The sequence below is a fragment of the Equus przewalskii genome, chromosome 15 (assembly GCF_037783145.1).
Source record: "Equus przewalskii isolate Varuska chromosome 15, EquPr2, whole genome shotgun sequence".
NCBI classification, from domain to species: Eukaryota; Metazoa; Chordata; class Mammalia; order Perissodactyla; family Equidae; genus Equus; species Equus przewalskii.
The window spans coordinates 7,140,583-7,156,109 of record NC_091845.1 but is presented as its reverse complement, the minus strand read 5'-3'; the positions used below and the strand labels follow the sequence as shown (position 1 = coordinate 7,156,109).

The window sequence follows — 15,527 nt, the reverse complement described above, 5'->3', positions numbered from 1 at the left end:
TATGGGGGAAGGTCACAGGATAGTAGTGAGGCCAAAATGAGATGAGTATGTGAAAACACCCGGGAGTCCTAGATACCGGCTGGCACTTAATAAGTGTTAGTGCTCTTCCCCCTCCCTCCCTCATTTTGCACACTACTCCAGGACGTGCCTTCCTGCATGGCTTCCAGGGTCAGGAGGAGCAGTTGTTTATGTGGAAGGGAAAGGGAGAGGAGTAAGCGCTTTAGGGGAGTCATGGGAGAGGCGAAGTCGATGGGTGAGAAGGGTGCTCGGTGAGTTTGAGGATCTGAAAGGCAGCCCGTGCACCTGTAAAGCCGAGAGTTGGGAGAGCACAGTGGAGCAGGAGAGGCAGGCAGGATCACGTAGGACATTTTGAAGATTTAGACCTTCAACCTGGGGACAGTGGAAAGCCATTGACAAGTTATAAGCTGAGACTTGACATGGTAAGTTTCGCCTGCTGCGTGAATAGACTGGAGGAGATGTGAGTGGGTCTAGGTATAGAATTGGAGTCATTTAATCTTTAAGTGGAGACTGTCTCATGCAAGGGTTCCCACATCTGGCTGTGTATCAGAATCACCCCAGGAGCCATTTCAGAATACACATTTCCCAGCCCTCTTCAAGATCCACTGAGCGACAGCCTCCAGGGACCTTAGGCGTGTGTGAACCCTCGCTGCCATCTAAAAAAGAGCTTTTTGGTGGCATCATATGGGACAAAGTACATAACTCATCAGGGTAACAGCCCAAATCCTGCTCTTTGAACATGCCTTTGAGTTTTGCGCTTCCAACACTAGTTCTGTTTCCAAAAGGACTGTTGATACTTTGTCCCCAGCCCCAACAGGTGGTCCTGCCAGGAACCTTTGGATGCTAATTAGACCTGCAGGTGTGCCTAATGAGTTCTCAGGACCACCCACTGCCGTGCTGGGGACAGCCTGAGAGGGAGGGAGCGTAAAGGCCTTGTGCTGATGGTTTTTGCATCTTTTCTGCCATGCTCTTACTCCTCCTGGTGAGGGGAGTGGGTCCTGTCTTATAAGGCCTTGGTGGCCAAACGCAGATACCACCAAGTGCCTCCTTGTGTTTGACATAGGGATTTCAACTCAAGCTGCTTTTGCCCTTTTTGGGCCTGGGGTGATGAGAGGTAAGGGGGCCAAGAAACCACAGGGAATCAGATTTCTTCCAGGTTCCGTCATTCCCAGTTTGGTTTTTAAATATTTGAAGGTTAGCAAAGATACACATATCGTAGAGCTGGTTTATACATAAATTTTTTTTTCTAGAAGGCTACACAGGAAGCTGATGCTGGTGATTATTTTGAGGAAGAAGGATTGGGGGCAATAGAGGCTTGTACTTTGTATTTTGTACGTTTCCTTTCTGGTACAAAAAGGAAACTGCTTTGAAAACGTTCATCAAGATTATAAACCGTTTTTTAAAAATCACCTTTTTTTGAGGTATAATTTATATACAGCAAAATGCACCCATTTTAAGTGTGCATTTAATGTCTTGACAAGTGTATACACTCGGATCTAACCACCGCCCCCACAAACTGGATATGGAACATTCCCAATCACCCCCAAATTTCTCTTGTACCTGTTCCTCGGTAATATCCCTACCTTCAGCCCCAGGCAACCACTGACCAAATTTCTATATGAATCATTTTTATTTTTTCTTTATTCATTTCTGTATTAAGAGGGAAGAAACTTAATGTAAATTTTAAAAATAAATAAAGTGTATAGGGAAGCAGGCAAGATTTGGCCCCTGTAAAGAATCCCTCTTACTAGCCACAAAGCTAGGTGGAGGAGCATGTGTGTATGTGTATGTATATATTCAGAGGCTGTTTAAAAGGAAGTTAAATAGTTAAATATTTTATTTTCAAAAAATAAGAAAATGAGGGGCCGGCCCTGTGGTGCAGCGGTTAAGTTCACACGTTCCGCTTCAGCGGCCTGGGGTTTGCTGGTTTGGATCCAGGGTGCGGACCTATGCAACACTTGTCAGGACATGCTGTGGCAGGCATCCCACATATAAAGTGGTGGAGGATGGGCACGGATGTTAGCTCAGAGCCAGTCTTCCTCAGCAAAAAGAGGAGGATGGGCAGCAGATGTTAGCTCAGGGCTAATCTTTCTCAAAAAAAAAAACAAAAAAGAAGATGGGAGTAAATATGCTGTGGGAGTACCGGTTATTTTTTTGTTTGCTCTTTTGTTTTCTGTCATGTGCTTTGTGTTTTTATTATAGGTAGTGTTAAATTTTTTTAAACAGCTGGTTAATACCTACCCTCCTATAAGGAAAGATTGACAGCAAATATTAGTAATAGAATAAGAGTTTAGAGTAAGCTGTGTGCAATCCCAAGAGGTAGAGAATTTACCTTGAGCAGTGTCAAGAGGCCTTAGTTCCTGTGTGGATGGAGAAATAACTTTGATATCACTTTAGAGAGCCTTTTCATTTAAATGTTAATTTAGATGTGGGCTGAATTAGGTTGGTGTGGTGGTACTATTTTTAGACAATGTGGAAAGAATGAGAGGCTTGCAATTCTACCATCTGTCTTCTGACATCGAAGAAATGCTGTTGAGTTGGTATAGAGCCAACCACGGGAAGGTGTAAATGGTTAGTCACGGAAAGCATCTTGTTTCCCCGCGCTTGCCTGATGAGAATCATCTGGGGCTTATATTAACCATACAGATTCTCAGGCTTTACCCCAGACCTTTTGAATCAAGTTCCAGGGGATTCTTCTGATCAGGCAAGGTTAGAAAAACACTGAATGAGCATATTGCTTCACATACTTTGCAAACTTCTAAGTAGGAAGGTGATGGTGAATTTTTCTCCACCCAAGCAAGGGACAAATCCTTAGAACTTTCTTGATTGTGAATTGGGGTTTGGAATCCCTGAATTGGTGTGAATATATTTATTAGGATTTTGTGTACAGTACCTGGATTTTAGATTACTCTTGGATTTCTGTACATGTCTAAGAAACGTGCTAAAATTTTAAGTGGCAACCTCTACTCTTTAAATTTTATGCATTTCTTGTAAGATTGAGGGAATTTAGAGCATATTGTAGCAGCTCAGTGCATTTGTTGTAATACTGAGGATTTAAAGCATTGTTGATGGGGAAGGGCTTCAAATTGCCTGGAAAATGTGAATAGTGGTAAGTTGGAGTTTTTCTTGTGGTTTATTTGGGACGTGTTTTCTCTGTAGAGTTCAGATATGAGTAATTTCATAGGCTTTGGGATGTTTGTGTTTTTCTCATTCATTCATTTCATAATGAACAATATTGGGTATCTCTTGTGAGCAAATCACTGTGTTATGGGCAAATGCAAATAGTTCAGCCTGTGTCTTGCCCTCTAAAAGCAAAAGAGATAAAAAATGATTTTTTTAGGTATAGTCATGTGCTGCATAACAACCTTTGGGTCATTAGTGGACCACATATATGATGTTGGACCCATAATATTATAATGGAGCTGAAAAATTCCTATCACCTAGTGATGTCATAGCCATTGTAACGTCCTAGTGCAACGTATTACTCAGTGTTTGTGGTGATGCTGGTGTAACCAAACCTGTGCTGCCAGCCACATAAAAGTGTAGCACATACAATTATGTACAGTACATACTACTTGATAATGATCAAAAACAACTATATTACTGGTTTATGTGTTTACTATACTATACTTTTTGTCATTATTTTATTTATTTTATTTTTCTGCTTTTTTTCCTCCCCAAATTCCCCCCAGAACATAGTTGTATATTTTAGTTGTGGGTCCTTCTAGTTGTTGCATGTGGGACTCTGCCTCAGCATGGCCTGATGAGCGGTGCTGTGTCTGCACCCAGGATCCGAACTGGTGAAACCCTGGACCGCTAAAGCAGAGTGTACAAACTTAACCACTCGGCCACGGGGCCGGCCCCATTTGTCATTATTTTAGATTGTACTCTTTCTAAAGAGTACATCTTTAAAAAAAAATCTTTACTGTAAAACAGTATGCTGTGTTATGCTGGCAGCAGTCTCATACATCTCGTGTATATTGCATCTCTTAATTGCATCATTTTCTCTTGTGCTTCATTTAATCTCATGCTGTTCTGTTCATCATGGCCCCTAAGCACACGAAATCCACTGCTAATGTTGCCAGTAAGAGGCTACATCGAGTGATTGACCTGGAAACAAAATTAAAAGTGATTAAGGACTACAAAGGTAGAAAATCAGTGATGGTTATTACTCGCCAGTCAGGCATGTCCCATTCCTCTATAGCTACCATCTTGAAGAACAAGAACAAAGTTACAGAAGCTGTTGAAGGATCTGCTTCATGAAGGCAACGAGACTAACATAAATTCTAGAAGGGCGTATATCAGACGTGGAGAAACTTCAAATGACCTGGATTGAAGACCAGACACAGAAGGGTACCCCTATCAGCACCATGACTGTCAGGGCCAAAGCAAAAAGTTTGTGACGTTGAAAGAAGAGGCTGGAGCCAACTACAATGTTGAATTTACCGCCAGCTCTGGGTGGTTTAAGTGATTCGAGAATCGTTATTCGTACTAAGGTGAAAGTGGGTGGTGAGTCTGTGAGTGCTGATGTGAAGGCAGCTGGAGAATCTTTGGAAACTCTAGGTAAGCTGACTGTGGAGGGAAATTACTGCCAGAGCAAATATGTGATATGAATGAAACTCCCTATTCTGGAAACAGATTCCTGAAAGACTTTCATCCACAAGGAGGCCAAGTCACTGCCAGGCCTCAAGGCTTTTAAGGATGGGATAACAGTCTTGCTTGGGGGCAATGTTGCAGGCTACAAATTGAAACCCGTTTTCATCTGGCACAGTGAGAACCGCGGGGCCTTCAAGCAGATCAGTAAGCACACACTGCCAGTGCACTACAAGAGCAATAAGAAGTCATCGATGACCTGCTCCTCTTCCAAGATGCCCTTCTCAATTGCTCTGCCAGCGAAATGGAGAAGTATTGTTTGGAGAATAGCATAGCTTTTTAGATTTTACTTATTGTTGATAATGCTCCTGAACATCCTCCTTTTACTGGTGATCTTCATCCCAGGATCAAAGTGATATTTCTCCCTCTAAACACCACCTTTGATCCAACCAATGGATGAAGGAGTTATAGCAGCTTTTAAGGCCTACTACCTGATGAGAACCTTTGCCTAGACTATTGCTGCGACGTAGGAAGACACTCATGCAATTGTGGAAGGATTACAACATCTATGACTGCATCAGGAACCTTGCCTGGGCTTGGGGTGATGTTGCCAAGAAGTATAGGAATGGCATCTGGAAGAAGACACTCAAGAGGTTTATCCATGACTTCAAAGGATTTGCCAAGGATATGGAGGTTGCAAAAATCAACAGGGCTGTGGTCGAGAAGGCAAACAACTTCAACCTGAGTATGGATGAGGATGACATTGAGGAACTCCTAGAGCTGATTCCTGAGGAATTGACTAATGAGTTGTTGCAACTGGAACAGGAACACATAGCTGAACAAGAGGCAAGAGAAGAGGAAACTGCAGGAGAAGAAAAAGAATACCCAAGAAAATTCACAGTGAAGGATTTAGCAGAAGCTTTTGCACACCTCAACAAACTCCTTAAAAAGTTTGGGGGGAGGGCTGGCCCAGTGGCGTAGTGGTGAAGTGCGCACATTCCGCTTCAGTGGCCCAGGGTTTACTGGTTCGGATCCCAGGTGCAGACGTGGAACCACTTGGCAAGCCATGCTGTGGTAGGCGTCCCACATATAAAGTAGAGGAAGATGGGCACTGATATTAGCTCAGGGCCAGTCTTCCTCGGCAAAAAGAGGATTGGTGGCAGATGTTAGCTCAGGGCTAATCTTCCTCAAAAAAAAAAAAGTTTGAGGGGCCAGCCTGGTGGCACAGCAGTTAAGTTCACATATTCCGATTCAGTGGCCTGGGGTTCACCAGTTCGGATCCCAGGTGTGGACCTATGCACTGCTTGTCAAGCCATGCTGTGGCAGGCATTCCCACATATAAAGTAGAGGAAGATGGGCACAGATGTTGGCTCAGGGCCAATCTTCCTCAGCCAAAAAAAAAAATAATAAAAGGAGGATTGGTGGCAGATGTTAGCTCAGGGCTAATTTTCCTCAAAAAAAGGAAAAAAGTTTGAAAACATGGACCCTAACAGCAAAAACTTTTCACTAATAGAGAGGAATGTTCTTGGTGCATTGTCTGCTTACAAGCAAATCTGTGATGGAAAAAAAGAAGCCAAGCAAACCACCATGGACATATTTTTGAAAAGAGCAACACCTCCCCAAGAGCCTCAGGCAGGTCCTTCAGAAGTTATTCTGGAAGAAGGTGTTGTTATCATAGGAGATGACAGCTCATACATGTTATTGCCTGTGAAGACTTTTCAGTGGAACAAGATGTGGAGGTGGAAGACAGTGATATTGATAATCCTGACCCTGTGTAGGTCTAGGACCCTGTGTTTGTATCTTAGTCTTTAACAAAAATTTTTTTTGTGGGGAGGAAGATTGGCCCTGAACTAACATCTGGTGCCAATCTTCCTCTTTTTGCTTGAGGAAGACTGTTGTTGAGCTAACATCTGTACCAGTCTTCCTCTACTTTGTATGTGGGACACCACCACAGTGTGGCTTGATGAGCGATGTATAGGTCTGCTCCTGGGATCTGAACCTGTGAACCCTGGGCTGCCAAAGTGGAGTGTGTGGACTTAACCACTACACCACTGGGCCAACCCAGCAAAAAATTTTTTAAAGTAAAATAAATTTTAAAATAGAAAAAAGCTTATAAAATAAGGATATAAAGCAAGAAATATTTTTGTACAACATTTGTGTTTTAAGCTAAGCATTATTACAAAAGAGTCAAAAAGTTAAAAAAATTTAAAAGTTTATAAAGTAAAAACGTTACAGTGAGCTAAGGTTAATTTATTATTGAAGAAATAAAAATATTTTTTATAAATTTAGTGTAGCCTAAGTGTACAATGTTTATAAAGTCTACAGTAATGTACAGTAACGTCTTAGGCCCTCACATTCACTCACCACTCACTCACTGACTCACCCAGAGCAACTTCCAGAACTGCAAGCTCCACTCATGGTAAATGCCCTCTATAGGTGTACTGTGTTGTTGTTTTCTTAATCTTTTATACTGTATTTTTACTGTACCTTTTCTATGTTTAGATACACAAATACCATTGTATTACAGTTGCCTGTAGTATTCAGTACAGTAACATGCTGTACAGATTTGTAGCTTGGGAGCGAAAGGCCATATCACAAAGCCTAGGTGTGTAGACTATACCATCTAGGTCTGTGTAAGTACACTCTGATGTTCACACATCTACGAAATCACCTAATGACATAGATTTCAGAATGTATCCCCATCAACAAGTAACACATGACTATAATTATAGCACACAAGCTGATCCTAAAATTCATATGGAAATTCAAAGGACCCAGAATAGCCAAAATAATGTTGAAAAAAGAACAAAATTCGAAGACTCACACTTCCCAGTTTCAAATCTTACTATAAGGCTACCGTAACCAAGATAGTGTAGTACTGTTGTAAGGATAGACATTTAGATCAACAGAATAGAATTGAGATTCTGGAAACGAACCCTCACTTTTATGGTCATTTGATGATAGTTCAGTGGGGGAAGAATCTTTTCAACAAAACTTGGGGGCAACTGGATTTCCACATGCGAAAGAATGAATTTGGGCCCTTAGCTCATACTATTTAGAAAGATCAACTCAAAATGGATCATAGACCTAAATGTAAGAGATAAAACTAGGAGAAAACATAATGACTCTTCATGACCTTGGGTTAGACAATGGTTTCTTATGTATCACACCCAAAGACCAAGCAACAAAAGAGAAATTTAGTAAATAGTACTTCATGAAAATAAAAGTTTTTGCTTCAAAGGACACCATCAAGAAAGTGAAAAGACAACCCACAGAATGGGAGGAAATATTTGCGAGTTATATCTTATCAGAAACTTGTATCCAGAATAATTCTTACAATTAAACAATAAAAAGAAAAATAACCCAGTTTAAAATTTGGCAAAGAATCTAAATAGACATGTCCCAAAGGAGATGTATGAATGGTCACTGAAGCACATGGAAAAATGGTTGAGATTATTAGTCATTAGAGAAATGGAAATCAAAACTACAGTGAGATACTACTTCATATTCACTAGGATGGTTATAATCAAAAAGAGACAGGGGCCAGCCCAGTGGCCGAGTGGTTAAGTTCACCCTCTCTACTGCAGCGGCCCAGGGTTTTGCCAGTTCGGATCCTGGGCATGGACATGGCACCACTCAGCAAGCCACGCTGAGACAACATCCCACATGCCACAACTAGAAGGACCCGCAACTAAAAATACACAACTATGTACCAGGGGGCTTTGGGGAGAAAAAGGACAAATAAAATCTTTAAAAAAAAAAGAGAGAGACAATAGCAAGTGTTGACAAGAAGGTGGGGAAATTGCAAACCTCATACCTTGCTGGCGGGAATGTAAGATGATGCGGTCATTTTGGAAAACAGTTTGGCAGTTCCCCAAAATGTTAAACATATAGTTCCCATGTGACTCATTAATTCCGCTCTACATGTATACCCAAAATAAATGTCCATCCACTGATGAATAAACAAAATGTGGTATATCTCTATAATGGACTATTATTTAGCAATAGAAAGGAATGAAGTATAGATACATTATACAATAGGATGAAAACATTATGCTAAGTGAAGGAAGACAGCCTTGTATGATTCCACTTATAGGAAATATGCAAAAAAAGCAAATAAGTAGAAATGGAAAGTAGATTACTGTTGCCAGGGTCTAGATAAAGTGGAGAATGGGGAATAATTGCTTATGGGTTCTGGGTTGCTTTTTGGGGTGATGAAAATGTCCTGAAATTAGATATTGGTGATGGTTGCAGAACTTCATGAATGTACTAAAAGCCACTGAATTGTATACTTTAAAAAGATGAATTTTATGATACATGAATTATATTTCAATAAAACTGTTATTTTTTAAAAAATAACTATTACGCAAGGTATTTTGGTCATAAATACCAAAAAGAAGAATTTCAGATAATGGAGACATTATGACTAAATTGAGTGGTAGGTGGGTTGAGGATTTATGAAAGGGATGTGTTTGAGCTAAGTGGCTTTTAAAGAAGATGAAGATTTGGATATGTAGCTGTTTCCAAAAGGAAGAGTCGAGAGTCACAGAATTCAGCCTGAGACAAGCTCAGGAATGTGGGAAAGTCTTTGGAAGGGAAGTTGCAGTGAAAAGATTCAACCCAAGACATAATTGGAAAGGCACGATGGGCCCAGATCAGGGAGGACAGTGAATGCCAGCATAAGGAATCCTCTGCTCTGTTTGGTCAGCTCTAGGAAGTTGATAAAAAGTGACACACCTCAGAGCTGTGTATTAGAAAAATAAATCAACGGCAGAGTGTTGTGTTAAATGGAAGAGGGAGAGCCCGCCTGTGGAGATGCCCGTGAGGAGTCTGTGGCAATTGGTTTCAGAAGAAGGGTTTCCTCTTTTAAATTACCTAAAACTGGAATTACTTTGGTTGTGTCTGGACCTTCTGATACCAACTTGGTGAATTTGCAAGTCTCACGCACGGGTGTTATTCTACTTCATTTCCTGGGAAAATGAATCACATTTCCTGGTAAAGAGCTGTCCAGGGGTGCTGAACAATAGGATGTGGGTCCCTGCTCGGCCAATCTGTTCACTTCGGCTCATTTTCTTCTCCTGTTGCTCACCACCTGGGTTTTTTGTTTTTATTTTCTCTCTTTTCTTCCTTCCTTCTCCTTTTTCTCTCTTCCTTTCTGCTCCTAACTTCATTTTCTGTCCTCCTTCCCTTCAGCTTTACCTCCCCACCTCCAGTCATGAGACACTTTAGCAGAGATAATTACCAATAGTTCTTTGTACGACATAAAGAGAGCTTGATATTAGCTGTATGAGAGAAAAGACAGTGAAGAAACCTTTTCATTGAGGGTATATGGGGACATTGACATACAGGCTGTATCAATGAACATTTTTAGTGGAAAATATGCTAAATATGACAAAATTTTTTCTAGGTAAATTTAATATAAAAGTAGTTGAGGTATGAGGAGGCTCACTATGAAAATTCTTTCAGGCCTATAATTTCCAGATCTCACCAGGAGCTCAACATTCCCATTCGTGACCTGCCGTTAAAGTCTTTTCTGCCACCTTCCTGTCTCCTGTGTAGGTGTCCTGGGTAGCCAATTTGTGACCCTGACTGTGCCTCAAGTCCTGTGTTATGAGTGGTCACCACATTCCTGAGATACAGGGAACTAAAAGATTGTCACATTTTCAGAGGTGCACAATGAGGCCATCTAACTTATCCCAACTATCTAATTTATCATTTCTACCAAACATTCTTTTGATCTTGGATTAATTTGAAATCTCATAACATATAGATAGGGACATTTAAAAGATTGCTAGAGGCATTTCCTTCAAGGTTAGATTTTTCCAGCAGTAAGTGTGCACATGCTATTAGGCTGTTACTTGCAGTGTGGATATAAGGATGGAGTTATCCAAACTCAGAAGGAAGCCTTTTCTTTCAAGAGTCTATCAGGTTTTGTCAGTTTTGTTTTGGGGGGAGTGTTAGTAGAGTGGCTAAAGGCAGCAAGGGTGGGTGGGTTGGTTCTTTTGCCCTATTTAAGTGAGACTGTAAAATTTGTGTTGAGATGTAATATTGAAGACAAAAGCTGTGATATCTTGAAGAAAGGGAAGAGGGGAGGGGGAAGGGAAAGAGGGAGGGAGGGAGCCCAGGGCTGGCCAGGTTTGAAGTCAGAAGTTCTGCTTTTAAATCTTCACTCTGTCACTTGGTTTTTCTGAGCCAAGTTGCTTCACCTTTCTGAGCCTGAGTTTTGTCACCATAAAATGGGGTAGTTGGTAAGATAAATAAATTAACTCATGAGAAGATTCATGTTGTCTGGCTTATTATAAATGTCAAGTCCTGTGGAGACTTGAGATTTCATCATTCATATTTTTAGTAATAATATTTTAACGATATATACAATAGTTTAAAACTCCTCTTTTAGTGTAAGTGTAGTTCTAGAGGTATAATGCTCTGAATAAATTACTTAAATCCTAGTTTGTGAAACCTGGTTATAGCAGAAACTCTGTAAATGAAAATCAGTTGTAGTCTAGAAGTTTATGCTCAGGGTGGCACTGTTTCCCCATAAATTTGGTGATGTTTTCTGTTTTATCCCAATCTGTTCCAAGTCAAGCAAATAACTGGACATGTATTTAGGACCATCTCTGCCTTCTGTAGTCCTCAGGCCTTCTTACCTTGTGAAGTCCCATCCAATATCATGTCCGAGAAATGCACACTTATCCCACATTCACTATAACTTACATATGAGAGTTGAGTCATAATAAACTTGTTGACCTATTATATTTTTGAAGATATTTATTAAAACAATACTTTAGATTTTACAGCTTTCTTTTCGTATTTTGGGATCAGTTTGTTTTCAGGTCTCAAATATGGGAAAAGCTTGTAGGCCCTGGGTCCTGATGGAAAAAAGGACCCAATATAGTTCTTCTCCACACTGATTATAGTACAAGGGGAAATATCCATGTTGATCTTCATTTTCGCCAGTCGTCTGTGTCAAGACTACCGTATTGTCGGAAACTACACATGCATTTCAGAGGTGTGGTCATCCAGGCTTGATGTGAATTATTTGTTTTGTTTTGTTTGTTTTTAGATCCGAGGATTTCTGTCACGGTTTGATAATGTCCTTCCTGTCAGCCTGGCATTTGACAAATGTACAGCTTGTTCTTCCAAAGTAAGTCATTCTGTGTTTGAGGAACTTATTTTTAAAAAATGAGCCTGTCAGCCTTCCCAGCAAGAGGCTTTAAGACCAGCTAAGGGCTTTTTTGTAGGCAGGGATTGGGGTCTAAAAAATCAGAAAAGATTTTCCTGTTTTCATTTGTCTGTATTCATTCTCACAGAGAAAACAGCCTGAGAAGATTTGCTTTATAGTGTACAGAGAGAGACTGAATTAGAGATGCTCCTCTGTATCAGTATTTGCATCACAGTAATTTTGGCTTGAACTTGAACTTTACTGGTCTTTGCTCTTCCCCAGAGGGTTCCTCCTCCGGATGGACCGTCGTAGAGCAATTTTTAAGTGTTACTCAGAGAACGGGGCATACCAGGCAGTCCTGGCGGTGTGTCTTTTGGAGATCTACATAACGTCAAAGAAAACGTAAAGAGAGATTATGGGCCTGGATGAGGAGCCAATACAAGGGCTCAGTTCAGCTTTGATCTTTCCAGAGGCTCTAAAAATAGACCTGGTATGTCCTCCATTGTAATGGGAAACGGCTGATGTATCTCAAAACTACAGTGATGGCATCTCATTTTTTAATAGGCTTTGAGACAGTCTGAGTTATTTTTACACGTATACTGTGTGTTACAGCTAATTTCCTATTGGATGCCTCTCTAAGCCTTTCACTGCCCCGTGATTTAACCTGGGCTTTAAAAACGCAGGATTCTTGATAAAACTTTCATGTTGGGGTGTTATGCAAAATAGTGTTAGGTTCATTAATCCCAAACTGTGGCTTCTCAGCTATAATTTGGGACTTCTTTGCTGTGTAACCTACATCTGGCAGTATGGAAGGGATTGAATTCTAGGGAAATTCTCTCCACTCTGAGTTGACAAGCTTTCTTTGAAAACTTGGATCATCTTAGGAGAAGCACAGTTTTGACCAGTTTCTCTAAAAAGTAACTTAGATTTGGCAAATGATATTGATAAATTCGGTTAATTTTAGGTGCTCAAAAATTTAGAGTAATTTTCTTTTTCCTTTAGTAGTAAACTAAGCTCCTGTTATATCATTATGCATCCCAAGTGCCTACTTTGAGATGGAAAGCTTACCATTTTTCAGTAGTTACCCATGAGCTCATTCTCTCTGTAGTTTCTTTAAGGTGTCTTACATCTGCTCAAGTCAGGGCCTCAAGAAGGACTGTGTGCACTTTTGTCTTCAGAAATGCAAGTTTTAGGATTATCTGCTCTTTAGTGGAGCCCATTTTTTTTCTTTGAATGGCTGAGCTAATTGGTCTCAAAATAGCTTGGCAGTATTAATTTTCATATTGAAATCATTTGGCGCAGGTGCCAGAAGTTTTTCTGTGCTTTATGTAGATTGACTAGTCAGTGAAATAAAGATAACTGCGTTCTCTAAGTGAAATGCAAACACTCATTCTGTCTTATTCTAGTTCTAATTAAATTAGCCATTGAGATGCTGTTTATAAAAGAATCTCAAGCATACCAGCTAACTGAGGTCCCTTACATTCTTTAAAAGAGAATAGCTTTGCATTTTTCTTTCACACTTGTTGTAAGCATTATATTAAATGTAGGTATCACTTTTTTGTTGGCAAAATTATTTCCTCTTGGTGGTCATTCTGAGAGTCCTGCTTTACATAAACATGCTGGACGATTTAATACAAACTGACTTGGATTTTCACAGCTGTGCTATTCCCATAGCGATCACTTTTCATGTGGTCTGGGTATTAAATTTCTTTTGTGCTGAAAAGGTTGCTTCATTGGTGCACGTATTTCCTTACAGTAGAAACACAGCATTTACTTACTTGGCTAACTTCTTTATTCGCTTAGGAGAATGTCATTCTCTATTATCTGCAAACCCAACATTAAAACTTTGAAATGACAAATCCAATTACATTTTCGTCTCTGTGTATGTGAATTTTTCTTAACGCATACTTAGCGTAATATTTTTTATACTGAGTCATATCATAGTTGTTATTGTTTCAAAAAGATTCTTTGAGGCTAAAAATGACTTTTAGAAAATTCTCCTTTGACATTCATGAAGTAATTTTTTCCTTTGGTAGTTTTCAGTATTTTTGCTTTTTTTCCGTAGGACCAAGGCCATCCTTGTGTCTTGATTTAACCACAAATACAGACAGAAAGACTGGGGAGGTGGATAATTCTTACTCTGCTGAGTAAGAATGCTCTTGTTCATCAGCTTACATATATATAAGCATGGACCTTCTCTAAGGCCTGAGGTGGTGAAGAATACAGTTCTCTGCTTCTTTGGCAGAGAAGGCCGAATCCTCTACACATCCATCATTTCTTACCCTGTTTGATTTTAGCCTGGCATAGAGCCAGGTGCATTGTTCCGTTGTACAGAGAAAATATTGAACAATCTGGAGGGGGGGTGGTGAGGAGTCGCTTTCATTCCAGTTTCTGTTTATTGCCTCGCAGGACTTCCCAAAGTGACTGTTTCTGCCACTGGAATTTCAAAAACCCTTATTTGAAGTTATATGAGTTGTTTTTGAGTACTAAAAACAAATTTAGAGCCAACTAGAGTTTTCTGGAGTTGCTACCAGAGGGAAAAGTATAATTTTGAAACCAGTATTCTTGAAAGAATTTCTCATAATGCATTGAGTTAGTGGGTTATTATTAGCCTTTCACCTAAATATTTTTGAAGAAGTTAGGGTATTTTTTTTGGTAACTTTCTATTTTGATATAATTTTAAACTTACAGAAAAGTTGCAAGAATAGTACAAGGAACTCCTGTATACCCTTTACCCAGATTCACCAATTGTTTGCGTTTTGCCCCATTTGTGTGTGTACTCTCCCCTACCATCCTCCCTGCTTCCTCCTCGCCCTTCTCTTTTTCTTGAAACAGAGTAAGTTGGAGACGTTGTGGTCCTTTACAACTGAATACTTCAATGTCTGTTTCCTAAGAACAATACTATTTTCTAATCCATAGTCTATTTTTCAAATGTGGTTGTTTGTACCAGGAATGTTCCATATATAGGTTTCTTCTCTCAGACCAGGATCCAATTCAGGATCAAGCATTGCATTGAGTTGTCATGTCTCTTTGGCTTCCCTCAATCTGGAAAACTTCCTTAGCCTTTCTTTGTCTTACTTAACTTCAACATTTTGATATTTTGCCGGCTATTTTGTAGAATTTCCCTAGATTTGGATTTGTGTAATGTTTCCTTATGATTCGATTCAGGTTATGAATTTTTGGCAGGAATGCCAAAGAAGTAATATTGTATCCTCCTGTTAGGAGGCACATGGTGTATCTTATCCCCTTTGGTGATGTTAATTTCCCCCCTCCATATTTGTAACTGCTTTCCCCAACAGTGAGAAACCTGGCTCCCATTATCCTGGACATTTTTACTCGCTTGCTCAAGTCTAGAATACACAGAAAGCAGTTTCAAAATTGCCAGCCCACACTACTGCGGAAAGTAAGCCTACTAACTAAAGTTTGATATTTGTGCATGATTCTTTTTTTCTAGGTAAAATTTACATACAGTGAAATGCATCAATCCTAAGAGAACAATTCTATAAGTTTTGACAAATGTATACACCCACGTAGCCTACATTTCAATCAAGATACAGAACGTTTCCATTACCCCAGAAAGTTCCCCTGTACCCCTTTCCAGTCAACGTTGGGGAAGGTGCCAGTCTGTTGAGTATCGTGACCATCCTCTTTCCCTATTAGGAGTAAAGTTGGCACCTTCCGGTGTTTTGTGCAACAATAGCCTTGTTTCTGGGACCCAGAAGTTGACCAAAACTTCTCTCGGATCTGCAAAGTC

The 15,527-nt window shown here is 40.1% G+C and overlaps 1 protein-coding gene across 13 annotated transcripts in view; it reads left to right on the top strand.

Moving 5' to 3' along the window:
- The window catches only part of ATG7 (autophagy related 7), a 350,405-nt gene that overhangs the window by 171,643 nt on the left and 163,235 nt on the right, over window positions 1–15,527 (top strand). For 10 of the 13 annotated variants that reach the window (XM_070574735.1, XM_070574734.1, XM_070574736.1 and 7 more), the window contains exon 17: window positions 11,675–11,755. The exons of the other annotated variants lie outside the window; for them this stretch is intronic. In XM_070574735.1, coding sequence (XP_070430836.1) covers window positions 11,675–11,755 — 81 coding nt within the window. The remainder of the gene's footprint in view (window positions 1–11,674; window positions 11,756–15,527) is intronic. 13 annotated transcript variants of the gene reach the window in all.